Source organism: Petaurus breviceps, unplaced genomic scaffold, assembly GCF_028583685.1.
Source record: "Petaurus breviceps papuanus isolate PSGF00001 unplaced genomic scaffold, PetGlider_PUasm1.0 80, whole genome shotgun sequence".
Taxonomy (NCBI): Eukaryota; Metazoa; Chordata; class Mammalia; order Diprotodontia; family Petauridae; genus Petaurus; species Petaurus breviceps.
In genome coordinates, this window is record NW_027186540.1 from 4,271,675 (window position 1) to 4,292,032 (window position 20,358).

The 20,358-nt window shown below is 36.0% G+C and overlaps 1 protein-coding gene across 2 annotated transcripts in view; it reads left to right on the forward strand.

The window, feature by feature from the left end:
- LOC138175989 (translation initiation factor eIF2 assembly protein) overlaps window positions 1-20,358 on the forward strand; it is a 115,228-nt gene that overhangs the window by 50,645 nt on the left and 44,225 nt on the right. For both annotated transcript variants that reach the window (XM_069106655.1, XM_069106656.1), the window contains one exon: window positions 10,097-10,145. In XM_069106655.1, the coding sequence (XP_068962756.1) occupies window positions 10,097-10,145 (49 nt within the window). The remainder of the gene's footprint in view (window positions 1-10,096; window positions 10,146-20,358) is intronic.

Genomic DNA, 20,358 nt, shown 5'->3' on the forward strand with positions numbered 1-20,358 from the left:
CCTTTTGCCTTCCTGTTCTTCCCCTCCATTGTAACAGTTTTCCCTTACCTCTTCTGTATGAAATAATTTACCCCATTTTGTCTCTCCCCATCTCCTCTCATTACATTCCTCACTCGCCTCTCAATTTCACCTTTTAAGTATCATCCCTTCCTATTCAATTGATCCTGTGCCCTCTGTCTGTATACCTGCACACATATATATACACACACTCATGTATTCATATGCCCATGTACCCTCCTATATATATGTATATATACATATATGTATACATTTATATTCCCTTCAACTATTCTCATACTGAGAAAAGTTTCATAAGTTACAATTATCATTTTTTTCCATATAGGAATGTAAATAGTTCGACTTTTATAAGTTCCTTATGATTTCTTTTCCCTGTTTACCTTCTCATGCTTTTCTTGCTTCTTGTATCTGAATGTCAGATTTTCTATTCAACTCAGTTTTTTTTGTCAAGAATGTTTGAAAGTCCTCTATTTCATTGAATGACCATATTTCCCCCCGAAACATGATACTGAGTTTTGCTGGGTAGGTGATTCTTGGTTTTAGTCCCAGCTCCTTTGACCACTGGAATATCATATTCCAAGCCCATCGATCCCTCAGTGTAGAAGCTGCCAGATCCTGGGGTTATCCTGATTGTGTTTCCACAATATTTAAATTGTTTCTTCTTGGCTGCTTGTAATATTTTCTCCTCGATCTGGGAATTCCAGAACCTGGCTATAATATTCCTAGGAGTTTTCTTTTTGAGATCTTTTTCAGGAGGTGATTGGTAGATTGTTTCAACCTCTATTTTTCCCTTTGATTCTAAAACATCAGGGCAGTTTTCCTTGAGAATTTCTTGAAGGACGATTTCTGGGTTCTTTTTTTGTTCATGGCTTTCAAGTAGTCCAATAATTTTTAAATTATCTTTCCTGGATCTATTTTCCAGGTCAGTGGTTTTCCCATGAGATATTTCACATTGCCTTCTATTTTTTCATTTGTTTGGATCTGTTTAATAGTATCTTGATTTCTCATCAAGTCACTAGCTTCCCTTTGCTCCAATCTAATTCTGAAGGAATGATTCTCTTCAGTGAGAGTGAGTTTTTGAGATTCTTTTTCCATCTGGCAAATTTGGCTTTTTAAGGCATTCTTCTACTCATTGGCTTTTTGAGCCTCTTTTGCTATTTGAGTTAGTCTATTTTTTAAGGTGTTATTTTCTTCAGTCAGGTTGTTGACTCTCTTTTCATGATTTTCTTGCATCATTTTCATTTCTCTTCCCAATTTTTCCTCCACTTCTCTTATTTGGTTTTCAAAATCCTTCTTAAGGTCCTTTATGGCCTGTAACCAGTTCATATTTTTCTTGGAAGCTTTTGGTGCAGGAGTTCTGACTTCGTTGTCTTTCTCCTATTCCATGCTTTGATCCTTTTTTTCCCCCAAAAAGGAGACCAAAGTCGGATTGCTGTGCTTGCTTTGCAGCAGAACTCTGCTTCCAGAGAGGAGAGCTTTGTCCCTAACTGCTGGGGTTTTCTCAGCTGCTGGAACTATTAGTTGGGTGCCCTCTCTGAAGCCTCCACTGGCTCTGGCACACTGGTCACGTACCGTAGGACCTCCACCCTAGACAGCAATCCAGGTCCAAGCAGGTTAAAGCAAAAGCAATTACCCCTCAGACTGGTTGCTTGGTCCCCCTACAATCTGCAGGCCAGGAGCTCTGAAGCAGGCACGCTACCACTCCTCAGCTGCTTCTCCCTCCGGGGTGGGCAGAGGCCTGACCATACTCCTGTACCCCCTGTTTCCAAAGTCCACTGACCTCTCACTTTTGTCTTTGGCATTTATGGGTTGATAATTCTGGAAACCACCACAGCTGCTGGTGATCCACTCTCCTGATGTCCCTCTAGCCACAGCTGGTCATGACCACCCTGGGACTAAAACCTTGGACTCACAGGGGCTGGGCTTGGCTCCCAGTGTGCTGTGATAGTTCCTTTCTGTTGGCCTGCCGGGCTGTCTTCAGTGGGAGGTTTGTTTCTCTCTGTCACTTTGTGGGTTCTGTAGCTCTAAAGTTTATTTAGAGTCATTTTTATAGGTATTTGAGGTGGTTTTGGAAGGGGCATACAGAGTTTTCCTGCTTTTATGCCACTATATTGACTCTACCTCTATATAAGATTTTGAATTCCAAATTTTTCTCCCTCCCTGTCTTCCATCTACCTTTCCCATGACAGCAAACTATGATATAGGTTATACATGTACAATCATGTTAAACATATTTCCATGTTAGCCATGTTGTGAAAGAAGAATCAGAACAAAAGGGAAAAACCATGAGAAAGAAAAAACAAAAAATAAAAAAAGTGAAAACAGTATGCTTTAATCTGCGTTCAGATTCCATAGTTCTTTCTCTGGATGTGGTTAGCATTTTCCATCATGAGTCTTATGGAGTTGTCTTGGATCATTATATTACTCAGAAGAGCTAAGTCTAACAAAGTCGATTGTTGTACAGTGTTGCTATTACTATATACAATGTCTGCTCACTCCACTCAGCATCAGTTCATGTATATCTTTCTAGGTTTTTTCAAATCTGCCTGTTCATTACTTATAGCAAAATAGTATTCCATTACATTCATATACCACAACTTTTTCAGCCATTCCCCAATTGATGGTCATCCCCACAATTTCCAGTTCTTGACTACCACAAAAAGAGTTGTTATAAATATTTTTGTACATGTGGGTCCTTTTTCCTTTTTTCTCTCTGGGATACAGACCTAGTGGTATTGCTAGATCAAAGGGTATGCACAATTTTATTGCCCTTTAGGCCTAGATCCAAATTGTTCTCCAGCATGGTTGATTCAGTTCACAATTCCACCAACAATGCATTAGTGTTCTAATTAGGTAGTATTCTCATTATGCTCTTTCTCAGCATTGAAGAAACAATTTCTTATGCAAAGAAGGAAGTTCCAAAGAAGGGTCATGGAAAAGTAGTAGGTAAAGAAAATATGATGCACTAAATATAATTAATCTGTGCTTTGTTTTCATGATTGAATTATTTTGATGGACATAATTAAACAGCCTAAAATGATTATAAGAGCTAAGTCATAAGGCTTCACTCATTAATTATTATTTTTTGATTAAATGTAAGACCCAGACAAACAAAAATTCGATATCCCTGTGACATGTAAATAAGAATGCTTATTGGTGAGAATGGATCCATTAGTTGTTGAGAAAATTGTAAATTCAGAGAAATACCTCTCTCTTTTAAAGTCAGTTGTAGTCAGTTGATGTCTTAGCTTTTTTCCTCATATATTTTTTTCTTAAAATTGTCTTGAAAAATTATTAATCATAAATCCAGCAGGAAAATAGCTTGGAGAACAACATGTTATTGGCCATTGATTTTTGACAGTTACCTAAAAGAAATTCTTCCATCTTTAGTATATACTAGTGAAATTTATGATGAGATTTACACGACATCCTAATCTTTGTGCTTCACTTCTTTTTAGTGGAAGCTTGCATATTTTACCTCTGAAAAATTGTGTCCTTATACTCAAATTTTAACTCATTTCCCAGAGATGTCTTTGACAGTTTCCTCTCTGTTTGTTCCTCTCATCATTATTGAGAAGCCAAAGAAGCAGAGTCTTATAGAAACTTTCATTTTGTTTTCCAGTTATTCATACCCAGCAGCCAGAGCAGATTTTTTAGAAGCTTTGAACCCCAAATTCCCTATAAGTTTTTTCAACCTTCCTCTCCTTTATGTGAATAGATGTTTTCCATAGATTATTTATCTTGGGGTAGCATTAATGTTGAGAAAATCTTAAATAGGAGCCTAATCTTGAGTCTCTGAGATCATACTAGAAAACATGAGAAAAATTTTGCTTAGCTCTTGTTTTGCAAAGCTAGCTACCTAGTTATAGTCTGCTACTAACTTTTTTAAATAGCAGAAATTTCTCACAATATAAGATATTAACAGTGATATGTTCAATACTTTGAATCTAGTAAGCAAAATTTGTTTTAAATTCGTGTTACAAAATTTAATGAATACATATGCATAGCAGCATATTTCAGTAGTGTTCCTGAGGGGAATGATTTTCAGAGGTTTTTCTTAAAGTGTAATCTATTTGTTTCACACTTTTTTCAGTGCTCATTATGCCTTGTAAAGGATAATAAAAACTATATTTTAACTGCATTTTTAAACCAGCTATAAAACAGGTCAAGAAGCTCACTGATAAATAATTAGCTTAATTTCCATTAAGGTATGTTACTGTGAAAATATGTACTTATTAAAAATGATCAGTAATGGACCTAACAGTTGATGATTTTAGTACACAAAATTCCATTATTTGCTGTTAATTAGGTAGTAAGGATATGCTTTGTTATGACATGCTAACCAAGATCATCCTCTGCATTAATCGGGTAAAAGTTGCTTAACTGTGATGAGTTAACATTTTTCATCTTTAAAATATTTCATAAATATAAAGTAGGCAGTCATGTAGTTGAGTACTACTTTAGTAATAGAGCTGAAGAGAACAGAATTGAAGAATTGAATAATTTACATAATTTAAAAAGTGGGATTCTGACATTGAATGTGGGAGCCCAGGTTCTAGATGTGATTCCACTTGATTGACTACTGTTTGCAATTCTTACTTCTGCTCTTTAAGGAAAGACTGAAATGCTACATATTAAAAAATTGTTTTATGTGGTAAGAAAATTTCTCATCACAGAATATCTACCCACAGAATATTGTTAGTGTTTTCAATGTAACTGGATCCTAGCAATATTTTGATGTTTATTTTATTCTATTTTACTTTGCATGTATGAATCAGATATCTTCTTGAAAAGCACTTAGGAGTCTTTGGGAATCAAACACAGTTGTTTGGGGAGGAGGCTTATAGTTATTATAATAATCAATAAATCATTAATGCCTGCTAATGAAGTCACAAGGTAACCACAAGGCTTAGACTCCCTTAAGTTGAGAGAACATTTTGGGGAAGTCAGCCAAGTAGAAATGAAAGAAAGGAGAAAAAGATTTGAGTGCCTTGTACTTAATAAGTATCAACTGATAATGTGTACCTCTTTTCTGCTTTTGGCCAAAGCCTTGTTGCCAACAAATCTTGAACAAATTAATATTGTTTCCCTAAGTTCTAGTTTATTGGGTAATTTGTAATGTATTCAGGAAAGCATTTGCTTACAGTTTTTCATAGAAGCTGTCATCAAAGTTGTCCTTTGTTGTTGTTTTTTTTATTGAAAACAGACTATCCTCCCACCTCCCACAATTTTTTGTCCTGTTTTTAAATGAATTAAGTAGTATAAGCTTCATATTCCTTCATAAGCATTGTATTGTAGGTTTGCTTTATTTGTATCTGAAGATCCTTTTCCCATTTGCTTTCACTCTATATATTATGTAACATCTAATCATAGTTTTGTTATTTTTTTGGAGTGTTAATAACAGGCTAGATTAAATACATTTATCTTGCCAAGAACCTTGAGTTTATAATTTGGGAAAAAGGTTTTTCTAGACTTTTAAAACTAGTGGATCTTATACAGATTATTTGCTTAAAGCTACCAAATAGGTTTAAGCCATTTCTTATTTGGAAACAATGCTGGCCTTTTTCCAAATCTACAATCAATTCAACGTGCATTTATTAAATATCAAGTAGTTTTAAGTCATTATTGCTAGGCTCTGGAGATTTCTTCAATATTTCTCATTTCCTGCTCTTAAATTGTTTATTTTAGTAGGGAACTTGTTATCTAATGATAATATGAATATCTATTAAATATTTGTTATTATTTATACTTGTGTGTCAAAGTTGGCAGAAGTCTTCAAATGAAATTAAAAACTTTATTTTTTGGAAAGAATATTGATCTTTCCTCATTTCCCATTGGTTATCTACTTAATTATATTCTTTTTTTTTTTTGAGGGGGGAAAGTAGGGCAATTGGGGTTAAGTGACTTGCCCAAGGTCACACAGCTAGTTTTGTGTTAAGTGTATGAGATCAGATTTGAACTCAGATCCTCCTGACTCCAGGGCCAGTGCTCTATTCACTGCGCCACCTAGTCGCCCTCACTTAATTGTTTTTTGATGTGGGGCAGTTATAATACTAGCTTTTCTGGGGGCCAATATGGCTCATCAAGGCCATTATGGAGAAATAGATCATTTGCTGCAAATGCTGCTTGCAGAGATATCACATAACAAGTGTCAGGGATGGCTGCTCAAATTCTTTTTATCATGTGCTTTTGAGACTTTCTTGCTATTTATATTTAAAGTTTTTCCTTGCTTTTTCAAGACTAAAGCTGAATTTTGCGATCTTAGTTTATAGGAGTAGAAATTTAACCCTTCCTATTTTGTTCATTTCCCCTTAAGCTGAGCACCATTGTGTAGTAAAAGTTGAGCATAGATTTATTGTTTTTTTTGGTCCATTGTCATTGCATTTTAAAAAATCTTATACCAGTGTTTTTATATTCAGTAAATAATACAGTTTTCTTACCTGTAATTTACAAGTTGGTCTATTATATCTTTCATGTATCTTATGTTAGAAGCATTGTAAAGTGTGGCAGGCATTCTTTTTTGTGAACAAAATATGAACAGAATTAAATAACATCTACCCACTAAAATACAAGGTTGTTAGCACAAACAGTGTTAAGAAATCATATTTTTCTTTTGATGAACCAGAAAGACCATTTTGGTAGCATCTTTATGAAAATCCTGTTGATGGGGTGGCTAGGTGGCACGGTGAATAGGGCACCGGCCCTGGAGTCAGGAGGACCTGGGTTTGTATCTGGCCTCAGATACTTAACACAAAAACTAGCCATGTGACCTTGGGCAAGTCACTTAACCCCAATTGCCCTTTAAAAAAAAAGTTCTGTTGCATATATGGTTTTATTCCCCTTGGATTTTTCTACCACTAATAACCTGTGCACTCCAAAATGGTCTGTTGGAAACGTATGACTTGTGGAAACCATGAAGTTTTGTTTACAGTTGAAAATTTGAGGTTAATTAACCTGTAATTTCTATTGTCATTTACTTCAGTTGGTATTTAAAGTCCTTTTCAGCCTCATTACACATTATACTTTTTCACATACTCTTTACTGATCTTCTTGCTGTTTATCATATATAACAGTTCATCTTCTATCTCTAGGGCTTTGCAGTACTTCTCTTCCATAGCTGAAATGTGCCCCCTCCTCACATCTGTTGCTTAGAATCCCTAGTTTCCTTCAAGACTTAGTTCCCTTGGCTACTTTTACGTGAAACATTTCCTCCTCACCCTGAGTGTTTTCCACAGATGCTTTGTATCTATTTGTCTAGCCAATACAATGTAAGTAAGCTCCTTGAGGGCAAGGATGGCTAGCACAGTGCCTACACATAGTAGGGATAGGTAGGGACTGGATCTCTGATTTCATTGGCATGGGAAATTCTAGCATCTGCACTTAGAAAATGGCTTAGAGCATTGAAAGGTTACCTTTCTTGCTCAGGTTCACATGGCCAGTAGGTGTCAGAGGCAGGACTTGAGCCCATTTCTTCTGGACTTTAAAGCTAGCTTTCAGTCTGCTTCTCCATGGTACCTTGGCACAAAGTAGGAATTTATTGAATACTTGCTGATTAATTCTGCTTTACCAGACCAAGCCTTGATGGTACCAGAGGGAAACATTTAGGTAGGAAGCTTTCCCCCCAGGAATTACAAGGAAATAATTTCCCACTCTGCCAGGGAGTGCCTAAATTGCTTAGATGGATGAACATTTTTTTAAAGCAGTTATACTAAAAATATTAAGTGTAATTTTCCAAGTTTGTAGGGAAAGCTTATAAATCTGCACCTTCAACACATTTTGCATTAGATCTTTGGGAAACCACTAACAATTAATTACCCAAGTTTCATAGTGATAGGATCAAATAAAAAAAAAATGGTAAGTACTTCATGCCTACTGATAAGCTCTCTAAATAACTGAGGTATTTAAACTTTTCAATGTGATCATCACTCAGTAGTGATAGTGTTAGCAAAACATTGTGAAAGATGTTATTTTTGTGCTGCTGTTTTTAGTTTTAAATTAATTTATATAAGCCTTTGTAACCTTAAGTTGTTATGATGATTTGGGGTTTTCTAACTTGTAATAGGTTTTTGCATTATTCTTTGTTCAAATGGACATAAAAGCAAAAGGAATAGATATCGCTACTGTGTGACCTTGGTTGGGTAACTTAACTTCTCTGGTAGGTACTTTCCTTATTAACAAAATGAAGGGATTGGAGTAGATGACTTTTCAAGGTACCTTCCAGCTTTCACTAATTATAATAATGATAATAATTATGATAATAGTGATAACAATAGCTAGCATTTACATATTGCCTTAAGGTTTTGCAAAGTACTTTACATTTCATTTTGTTTGATCCTTACAACAGTAACCCTGGCAAGTAGGTGCTACTATTAGTCCCATTTTGACAGATGAGAAAACTGAGTCAGACAGAACTTAAGAGAATTTCCTAGGATTATGCAGCTAGTAAGTGTCTTCAGGCAGTATTTGAACCGAGGTCTTCCTGACTCCATACCCAGAACTCTATCCACTATACCACTTTGCTGATTGTGATTCTACAAGCCTATGATATAATAGATCATCCATTCTGTCTTCTTTTTCAGTGTAGATTTTCTTTCTTTTCCATAATTTAAATTCTAATTTTAAGAGAGAGATGACCAGTGATTTCCACTCCAGTATTGGTTGCTCTTTTGAGGCTCATAGAACCATAGCTTTAGGACTGAAAGGGACCTTAAGCATCATTAATCCAACCCCTTCATTTTATAGTTATATAATAACTGCATGAGAAAGATATGAATTTTTTTTTTTTTGCAGCTCTGGAAGTTAGAACCAACTAATGCTTGGAAGTAATAGGGAAGTATACTTCAGCCCAGTAAAATCACAGAATTGTAGAATTTGAGAGTTGGAAGGGACCTCAGCAAACCTTTAGTTTAACCCATATGTTAAAGGAATGTCTATTGTGACATGCCTCACAAATGACCACTTGAAGGTCTGCTTGAAGACCTTTAAGGAGGAGTAACCTACTACTTCTTGAGGAAGCCCTTTGCACTTTTATATAGTAATTAAACATTTATTAAGCCCTTATTGGGCGGCAGCCACTCCATAACTATTAGTAAGTTTTTCCTGACACAGCAAGCCTAAATTTACCTGATGAGAACTACCATTTGCTTTTCTGCCCTCTGGGGCTAAGAATGAGGAAAATCCTCCTTCCACACATCAACCTTTCAGATACTTGAAGACAGCTGTCATTTTCCTCTTGAACCTTCTTTTCTCTGTGCTGACCTCTCCTGTCCACTTCCTTCACCTCATCTTCATATGCTACAGATTCAAGGCTTTACTGTCCTGGCTGCCTTCCTTTGAACACTCTAGTTTTTGTCAGTTTCCTTTTTAAGCTGTCACATCCAGAACTAAACACAGTACTCCAGATGAGGTGAGAGATTTCAGCTTCCTCTTTCTGGAAGCTTTTTTTCTCTTATAGCCCCACATCATATCAGTTTTTTTGGTTGGCACATCACACTGTTCACTCATGAGGTTATAGGCCACTGAAGCACCTAGGTCTTGGTGGAGGTCATTATGCTTCTAGAAAGTAAGATGCTTCTAAGAATTACCCCATCCTAAAATGGAACACAGTGTGTTGTCACATAGTAAGGTTTGAATTACTCAGAATTTGTTTGGGCAGAGATTAAATGGCTATATTTTGTAGGTATTAAAGAGATCATTCCTATATGAACTTATATTGTATGACCTATCAGTTCCTTCCAAATCTTAAGATTCTTTGATTTGCTGTGTACTATCATCATAAATACCATCTTCTTAAGCTCACTACAATTATTACTAAATGAGTAAGGTTCCCTCATGAAGAAAATCCTAATATAATTGATATAATAAAACATATATAAATAAATGGTTGCATTTTTTAAAATTGTGCTTTATATATAGAATGGTAAACTTTTTTTGTTATATCCCTGTGTCCAGTCAGATTTCTGATTAAATTTTATTACTATTTCAACAAAATATTAATCTCTTAAATTATAAATTTAGTATGTCAGTTTATGTGAAGTGGCAGCAAGTAAAATAAAGTAGAAATACTTTTCTTTTAAAGGTTTATTCACTGTACTGATGATTCCCCAGACCCTTGTATGGAATATGAGGTAAGGAAAGCCTTCCTATTTTTTGATACACCAGTGTCTGGTACTTAGTAAATACTGAAATGTTTGTTGAGTTGAATTTGTCAAGGTGGTTTGACCAGTCTAGACTTAGATATGTAAGTAATGTTATTTATTCTTACATGAAAAGTAAAATTTCATGCCTTTCTTTTTTAAGAGATGAGGACCTAGAACTCTACTCATTCATGCGTTCTTTAGTTTCTTCTAGCACTGTCATTAAGGAATATGGTTGTTAGCATCTGCTTGTCTAACAGTTGTGTTATCCTACTCACTTGTATAAAACAGTGTGTCTGTATCAATGAGACACCTCAGATTTATCATCCTACATCTTCCTTCTGTGATCATGATAAAAGAATTTGATCAAATGAATACACTAGTAAAATATAGATACCAATAATTTACAGGTTTACTAGTATTTTATAGATACTAATTATACCAATAACTTCAGCTTCTTGAGCAAAGCTTTTTGTTTTAACTGGTAAAAGTTTTCATATTAGCATGTCTTCTTATTGGATTGGGCAAGTAAGGCCTATGATTCAGAACTGTATCATTTGCTGGGCCATTAAACAACTTTTAAATGGTAAAGGCTTTTAAATCAGTGTAGCCTCTGATGATTAAAGCTACTTTTTATTTTTTACTAATTTCCTCATTCATCTTCCAGGTTTTAATTTATTGTTGAGTTGAGATTTTGCTAGCATGTTTTATTCTGAAGCTCGGTCAGAAATGTGACAGCATTTGTTGGGACATCAGAACTGAAATAATAACAACTTTAATAATAATAATGATAACTAGCATTTATATGACATCTACTATGTCCCAGGCACTGTGTTGTGTTTTAAAAATATTATCTCATTTATACCTCACAGTAACCCTGGGAGGGAGGTGCTATTTTTATCCCCATTTCACAAATGAGGAAACTGAGGCAGACTGAAGTTAAGTGACTTGCCCACATTCACATAGCTAATAAGTGTCTGAACCTGGATTTAAACTCAGGTCTCCCTGACATCAGGCCCAGTGCTGTATCACTGCACCAACTATAAGATTTATAATCTTGGCTTTAAGGATTTTTGTTATTCAACTATATATCAAGAACTTTGGAAATGCTGTTTATATGGTAATTCAGGTTTTTACTTTTAATGTTTTAACATGTAAGTTATTGATACATAGGAACTTCTGTGACCTGATATTTTTTGTATTTCAAAATTAGGCAACTTATTTGTTCTTTGAATATATTATTTATTATTATTCTACATTATCTAATGCATTAAAATCAGAATGAGTATTCTCCAAAGCACATTTAAAAATGTAACAATTTTTAAAAGACATATTTTATTTTCAGTGTAATGTACAAGATTTTGATCAGTTTTATTTCTTCTTCCTGAATCAGTCTTTCTTATAGATTATACTGAATACTCACACCTTAATATCATGAATACTTTTTTTGAGAAAAGAGTTGATAGGTGCTAGATAGAACATGATGAGCACCACATAACAATTATAGAAGATAAAATAGGCTGCATTTTAACCAACAAGAAAAGAATTGTTATTGACATGGGAGTTATCCTTCAGCCACCTTCTTGTTTATAGTTTATATGGTTTATAGTTAGACCATTGACTTGTTAGATCTAGAATCTGAATGAGTATAAACAAGAAGAAAAAAAGACAGAGCAAAGATGGTGGAATAGTAAGAAGAGGTACAACTACCACCCCTGCCCCATCCCCCTAGACACAGAAGACTTCCAAACACATCTCCAAATGCTGACTAAATCCTAATTGCAAAATCCGAGAAAAAAAATCACATTGAATCTTTTTTCTAGCCCATGTTGATATAGGGAGATAGACATTAGGGAAGTCTGTGGACGCAGGGAAGGGAATTTGATTAGAGACTGGATGAGTAGTATTCTAACATTGTGAAAGGCTTTACTAGGGCAAGAGGGGGTTCGTATCCAGCACAGAGCAGCTTTTACTTGTGCATGGTGCAGAAATTGGTGCCAACTGTCAGGTCTTTCACTCATGATCCATTTTTGGGTCATAGATCCAGGGCAGATTTCCCTGTAAGGGCAGGGCCTAGGGGTGGTATTCTAGGCTAAGGAATAGTTGCAGGCCCTAGGTTGGTTACCTGAAGAGGACCAAGTTCTGAGGCAAGTAGCAGGCAGGGCAGGCTCTCAGTTCTAGCTTCCAGGCCAGTCTGCAGTCTTCAGTGAAATAATCAGGGCAGGTTTTCTGAGCCAGTGGAACTTTCCTACTGGGCTGTAGTGGCTGAATCCAGCAACATTCTATTAGAACTCCAAATAGGCTTGATGCTCAGAAACCAAAACTCAGGTCAGAAATGTTGAGAGCTTGCCCTGGGGGTGGGGGTGGGGGGGTAGTTGGCCCTGGATCGAATGTGAGCACTGAAAGTTTGTGGGTCCCAATGCTGAGCTGTCCCTTTGATCCTGACATAACACAACTCTCAATACCTCACAAAAAGAGCAGTAAGGCCAGCATCCCTATTGCTACCCTAGAAATGTGCAGAGCTTGACCCTGAAAAAAAAAATAATAGTAAAATCTGAAGTCAGGAAGTAGGCTGGAAGAATAAGTAAAAAGAACGAAGTATCTTTATAAAAAGCTATTATGGTGACAGGATGCTTAAGACAAAAGCCAGGAAGAAGAGTATGACTCCAAAACATCTACAAAGTCTCAAAAAGGAAAAAAAAATAAACAGTTTGGGCACAAAATCTAAGAGATGAACAAGAGTTTAAAAATGCACTAAAGAAAATAATTGGAAAAGAAATAAAAGCTATGGAAAAAGGAATTGAAAAGTGAATTAGTAAGAGGTACAAAATCTTGCCTAAGCAACTCATAACTTAAAAATTAGAATGAACCAAATAGGAGCTAATGACTCCATAAGACAAGAAGAAGAAGTAAAATGAAGTCAAAAGAGTGAAAAAAAATTGAAGAATATGTAAGTTATATTTTAAGAAAAACTGCTGACCTAGAAAATAGGTTGAGAAAATAAATTAAGAATCATAAGAATCAGCACAGAGGCCCAGATGACACGGTGGCAAATTGATCCACCAACCACAAGGGCCATTCCCAGGCCTATCACTGCAGGGCTGGGATATGTTGGAGCTGGGTAAGAGACAAATGCAGGGCCCACAGCACTTGGCAGCATCTACTCCTGGGACTATCAATTCACAACCTGGAAATTTAAAAAGCACCTATCTGAACTTCCAGGGACCAGGATGGCAGAGTGAACCCTGGCTGTTCCCACTTCTAAGTCTATAAACACAGAAATTATTGCCCCAGAGCAAAAGTTTAAATAGTAAAGGCTTGGGAGTTCTAGAGGAAGGGCATGTCTAAGGCCCTGCCTCATAATGGGCAAAAAACAGATTGAAAAAACAAAGACTCTATAATCCTAGATTATTGGGGGGGGGGGGGAACAAATTCAGAAGGAGACAGTATTGACTTCACACCCACAGCTGAAGCCTCAACATGGAATATGAACAGGTCTCAAGCCCAGAAAGCATCTTTAGAAGAGCTCAAGAAGGACTTTGAAAACCAAATTAGAGAGGTAGAAGATAAAAGGACTAATTCTTTTAAAATCAAAATTGCAAAAATAGAAAAACATTTCAATGAAGAAAGCAGCTTCTTAAAAAGAAAAATGTGTGAACTAAAAATGAAGTCTGAACATATGGAAAAGGAACTTCAAAAACTGAGGAAAATAATTCACTAAAAATTAAATTAACCAAATTGAAGCTAATAACTCCAAAAATCAGTCAAAATGATTAGGTATGGGCTCTGGGAGCCCCCTCTAGCTCTCCTTGAGTCCTTGAGATACAGGCTCTAGGAAACCCTCTTGAACTCTGATTAAATCCTCTCATTTGATGAGGCATTTTCATGAGGCAATAAGCCTTACATTGTGGGCCCAAACCTCTGTTTGGCATTCCTCTGTTACTAGACTTCCCACCCTTAAGCCTATCAAAATGTCAATCCACCCTTGAACTGGCCTAGTTCACTTTGTCTGTAGTCTGAAGGTAGCCTCCAGCAACTTCCCACCCTCAATCACTCATTGACCTCATTAACTCCTCCTGAAGACCCTCCCCAAACTCCTCCTCTATACCACCCCTAGATTCTTCCCACAACCTTATGTATATAAGACTCCATCTTGTCTCCATGTTTGTGAGAGCGCCATAGAATGGTGAGAGTGCCATAGAATAGGGAGAGCATCATAGAATAGTGAGAGCGCCATAGAATGACCTAGCACAGGTTTACTCTGTATCTAATGCAAGCGAACTTTTAATAAACTTTACTTTTCTTTGGCTGAGAGAAGACTTGAGTCAAATTCATTCGGCAGGACATGGCATGTTGGTATTTTGGGGTCTCCAGAGCAACCCTAACCGTCTTTATGGGTAACCTGTTCAAAAACATCAAGAATGAAAAATCAGAAAAAGAGGTAAAATATGTCAGTGGAAAAATAACTGACCTGGAAAAGTTCCAGGAGAGATAATTTGAGAATTATTGGTCTGCCAGAAAATCATGATGAAAAAATGAGCCTAGACAACATCTTCCAAGAGACAACATCTTCTAAGAGCTCATCAAGGAAAACTGCCCTGAGATCCTAGAACCAGAGGGTAAAGTAAATATTGAAAGAATCCTCCAGACCCCTCCTGAAAGAGATCCCAAATTGAAGACGCCACCAAACGCTGTAGCCAAATTCCAGAACTGTCAGGTAAAGGAGAAAATACTACAAGCAGCCAGAAAGAAACAATTCAGATATTGCGGAACTACAGTGAGGATCACACAGGATCTGGCAGCTTCTACATTGAAAGATCGGAGGGACTGGAATATGATATTTCTCAAGGCAAAAGAGCTCACATTACACCAAGGATCAGTTATCCAGCAGAACTGAACATAATCTTTCAGGCAAGGAGATGGTCATTCAGTGATATAAGGGACTTCCAGACCTTCTTGATAAAAAAGCCAGAACTCAATGGAAAATTCAATCTCTAGTTACAAGACTTAAGAGAGACATAGAAAGGTAAATAGGGAAAAAAACATACAGACAGAAACAAACACGGTGCGTGCACACACACACATAACTTGTTATTTAATAAGAGCAAACTGTTTACATCCCCATATGGGAAGCTGATACCTGTTAATATTGAGAATTCTATACTTATTGCAACATTTAAAAGAGATATAGATAAATAGAGGGTGTGGGTATAAATTAAACAAAATGATGATGAAAAACCTTACTAAGGGGTGTATAGGGACTGCAATGGAAGAAGAGGAAAGAAAGAAGCAGAAAAGAGTAAATTATGCCACACAAAAAGGCATAAAAACATTATAGTAGAGGAAAAAAAGGGAGGGAGGTGAACATTATATGAGCTTCGCCCTCATTGGTTCTAGTGTAAGGAGGGAATAACAATCAGTTAAGTATAGGAATCTATCGAGAAAAGACATAAAACCTAACATAGTAGAGGAAAAGAGGGGAGGGAGAGGAGCACTGCATGAGATCTATTCTTGTTGACTTTGGTTCAAGGAAGAAATAACATACTACATTAAATATAAAAATCTAATGTACCCTATAGGCAGTAGGAAGGGGGAAGGGCTAAGAAAAGGGGCAGGGTGGTTAGAAGGGAGGGAAAAAGTAGTAAGGGGAAAGAGTAGGAAAAGGGAGGGGGGCCGATAAGGAGGGAATACTGAGGGAGGCAGTGGTCAAAAGAAAAACTCTTAAGGAGGGAAAGGGAGAAGGGGAAAAATAAAAGCATAAACAGTGGTGGGAATAGAATGGAGAGAAAGATACAGATAGTAATCATACTGTGAATGTGAATGGGATGAACTCTCCCATAAAACAGAGGCAGATAGCAGAATGGATTAAACCCCACAATCCTACAATATGCTGTTTACAAGAAACACATTTGAAATGGGGATACACACAGCGTAAAGGGCAAAGGCTGGAGTAAAATATACTATGCCTCAGCTAAAGCAAAAAAGCAGGGGTCACAATCCTTATTTCAGACAAAACAAAAGCAAAAATAGATCTAATTTAAAGAGATAAGGAAGGAAACTATGTCCTGCTAAAAGGCACCATCGAAAATGAAGCAATATCATTACTAAACATTTATGCACCAAGTGGTATGGCATCCAGATTCCTAAAGGAGAAGTTAAGGGAGTTAGAGGAAGAAATAGATAGCAAAACTATACTAGTGGGGGACTTCAATCTCCCCCTCTCTGAACTTGATAAATCTAACCTTAAACATGAAAGAAGTTAAGGAGGTAAATAGAATCTTAGAGAAGATAGATATGGTAGACTTCTGGAGATAATTGAATGGGGATAGAAAGGAGTATGCCTTCTCAGTGGTATATGGCACATACACAAAAATTGACCATGTACTAGGGCATAAAAATCTCACAATTCAGTGAAGAAAGGCAGAAATATTAAATGCATCCTTCTCAGATCATGGTGCAATAAAAATTATACATAATAAAGGGCCATGGAAGGATAGGCTAAAAACTATTTGGAAACTAAATAACTTAATCCTAAAGAATGAGTGGGTTAAACAAGAAATTATAGAAACAATCAGTAACTTCATTCAAGAAAATGACAATAATGAGACAACATACCAAAACTTGTGGGATGCAGCAAAAGTGCTTCTTAGGGGAAGTTTTTTATCCCTGAATATATACATAAATAGAGAAAATGGAGGTCAGTAAATTGGGCATGCAATTGAAAAAGCTAGAAAAAGAACAAACTGGAAATCCCCAATTAAATACTAAATTAGAAATAATGTAAACCAAAGGAGAGATGAACAAAATTGAATTTAAAAAAACTGTTGAATTCATAAATGAAACTAAGATCTGGTATTATGAAAAAACCAATAAAATTGATAGACCTTTCAATATGATAAAAAAAGAAAACCAAATTATGAGTATTAAAAATGAAAAAGGTGAATCTACCTCCAATGAAGAGGAAATCAAAACAATAATTAGGAATTATTTTGCCTAGTTGTATGCACATAAATATGACAATCTTAGTGAAATGGATGAACGTTTACAAAAATATAAATTTCCCAGATTAACTGAAGAGGAAGTAAACTACTTAAATAACCCCATCTCAGAAAAAGAAATTGAACAAGCCATCAGTGAACTCCCTAGGAAAAAATCTCCAGGGCCAGATGGATTTACTAATGAATTCTACAAAACATTTAAAGAACAATTGATTCCAATATTTTACAAACTATTCAGAAAAACTGGAGGAGTCCTACCAAATTCTTTTTATGACACAAATATGGTACTGATACCTAAATCGGGAAGAGACAAAACAGAGAAAGAAAAATATAGACCAATTTCCCTCATGAATATAGATCCAAAAATTCTAAATAAAATGTTAGCAACTACAGCAACTTATTACGAGAATAATATACTTTGATCAGGTAGGATTTATTCCAGGAATGCAAGGGTGGTTCATTATCAGGAAAACTATCAGTGTAATTGATCACATCAACAACAAAACTAACAGAAACCATATGATTATCTCAATAGATGTAAAAAAGGCTTTTGACAAAATACAACACCAATTCCTATTAAAAACACTAGAAAGTATGGGAATAAATGGAGTCTTCTTTAAAATAATAAGTAGCATCTATCCAAAACCATCAGCAAGTATTATATGTAATGGGGATAAGCTAGAAGCATTTCCAATAAAATCAGGGGTGAAACAAGGATGTCCACTATCACCCCTCTTATTCAATCTGGTATTAGAAATGTTAGTAGCAGTAAGAGAAGAAAAAGAAATTGAAAGAATCAAATTAGGCAAAGAAGAGACTAAGCTATCACTCTGTAGATGATATGATATACTTAGAGAATCCTAGAGAATCAAGTAAAAAACTACTTGAGACAATAAATAAATTTGGCAGAGTTGAAGGATTTCAAATAAACCCACATAAGTCCTCAGCATTCCTATATATCTGTAATGAAATCCAACAGCAAGAGATAGAAAGAGAAATCCCATTTAAAGTTACTGTAGACATTATAAAATATTTGGGAATCTACCTGCCAAAACAAACCCAGGACCTATATGAACACAACTAAAAAATGCTTTTCACACAAAGTGAAAATCTAATTGGAAAAACATCAGTTGTTTGTGGCTGGGTCGAACTAATATAATAAAAATGACAATTTTACCTTAATTAAACTATGTTTTTAGTGCCATACCAATCAATCTACCAAAAAAATTACTATCTAGAGCTAGAAAATTCATAGTAAAATTCATTTGGAAGAACAAAAGGTCTAGGAGATCAAGGGAATTAATGAATAGAAATGCTAGGGAAGGTAGCTTAGCCATACCAGATTTTAATCTGTATTATAAAGCAGCAGTGATCAAAACTACTTGGTACTGGCTGGGGAGTAGAGTAGTGGGTCAGTGGGATAGATTGGGTACACAAGACTCAGCAGCCAATGACTATAGTAATCTACTGTTTGATAAACCCAAAGACGCCGGTTTTTTTAAAAAATTAATTCTTTAATTTATTAATTTGTTTCCTTTTAGTTTACAGGATTCAATTCCACAATTTCTTGAATTTCACATTTTGTCCCCCTCCCTCCCCCATGGCGGCTTATAATCAAGTATAGGATCTGTAAATACTTTCACATTATACAATGGTCAGGTTATAAGGATGGCTTGTAGCAGCTGGAATGAAAAATGGTAAAGAGGACATAAAATCAAATAAGTGAACGAAAAAGATCAGGTATTTTGCTTCCATCTGGATATAAATTTAGTTCTTTCTAGTTCTTTCTCTGGATGCACGTTTTTCTCTCCATCATGCGTCTTTTGGGATTGACTTATATCCCTGCATTGTTGAGAAGAGTCCAGTCTATCAAAGTTGGTCATCACACATGTCTGTAATTGTGTACAAATTGTGTCTGTAATTGTGTACAAATTTCTCCTGGTTCTACTCTTCTCACTCAGCATCAATTCTTTTAAGCCTCTCCAGGTAAATATGAAGACTGCCTGCTCCCCGTTTCTTATAGCGCAATAGTATTCCATAACATGCATATACCACAACTTGTTCAGCCATTCCCCAATTGATGGGCACCCCCTTAATTTCCAATTCTTTGCCACAACAAAAAGAGCTGCTATAAACATTTTTGTACATATGGGTCTTTTTCCCATTTCTGTGATCTCTTTGGGATATAACCCTAGGAGTGGTATTGCTGGATCAAAGGGTATGAAAGAATTTATAGCCCTTTGGGCATAATTCCAGATTGCTCTCCAGAAAGGCTGGATCAGTTCACAACTCTACCAACAATGCATTAGTGTTCCAGTTTGCCCACATCCTCTCCAGCATTTGTCATTTTCCTGTTTTGTCATCTTAGCCAATCTGACTGGTGAGATGTGGTACCTCAGAGTTGTTTTGATTTGCATTTCTCTAATCAATAGTGAATTAGAGCATTTCTTCATGTGCTTATAGATAGCTTTAATTTCTTTCTCTGAAAACTGCCTGTTCATATCCTTTGACCATTTATCAATTGGGGAAAAGACCCCAGTTTTGGGGATAAGAATACACTATTTGACAAAAACTACTGGGAAAACCGGAACATATTATGGCAGAAATTGGGTATAGATCAATAGCTAACACTGTACACCAAAATAAAGTCGAAATGGGTGCACAGTCTAGGTATAAGCAGTGATACTGTAAGCAGTCTGGGAGAGGAAGGAATAGTTTACTTGTCACATCTATGGAGAGGGGAAGATTTTATGATGAAACAAAAGTTAGAGAGCATTATAAAATGCAAAAAGGATAATTTTGATTACATTAAATTGAAAAGTTTCTGTACAAATAAAGCCAATATAAACAAGATTACAAGGGAAGTGGAAAATTGGGAAAAAAATTTTACTACCAGTGTCTCTGATAAAGCCCTCATTTCTAAAATATACAAAGAATTGAGTCAAATCTATAAGAATACAAGCCACTCTCAAGTTGATAGATGGTCAAGGGATGTGAACAGGCTGTTCTCAGAATATGAAATTAAAGATATCTATAAGCATATGAAAAGGTGCTCTGAAACACTGTTGATTGGAGAGATGCAGATTGAAACAACTCTGAGGTACCACATCTCACCAGTCAGATTGGCTAAGATAACAAAACAGGATGGTGATAAATGCTGGAGAGGATGTGAAAAAATTGGAACACTTGATGCACTGTTGGTGGAG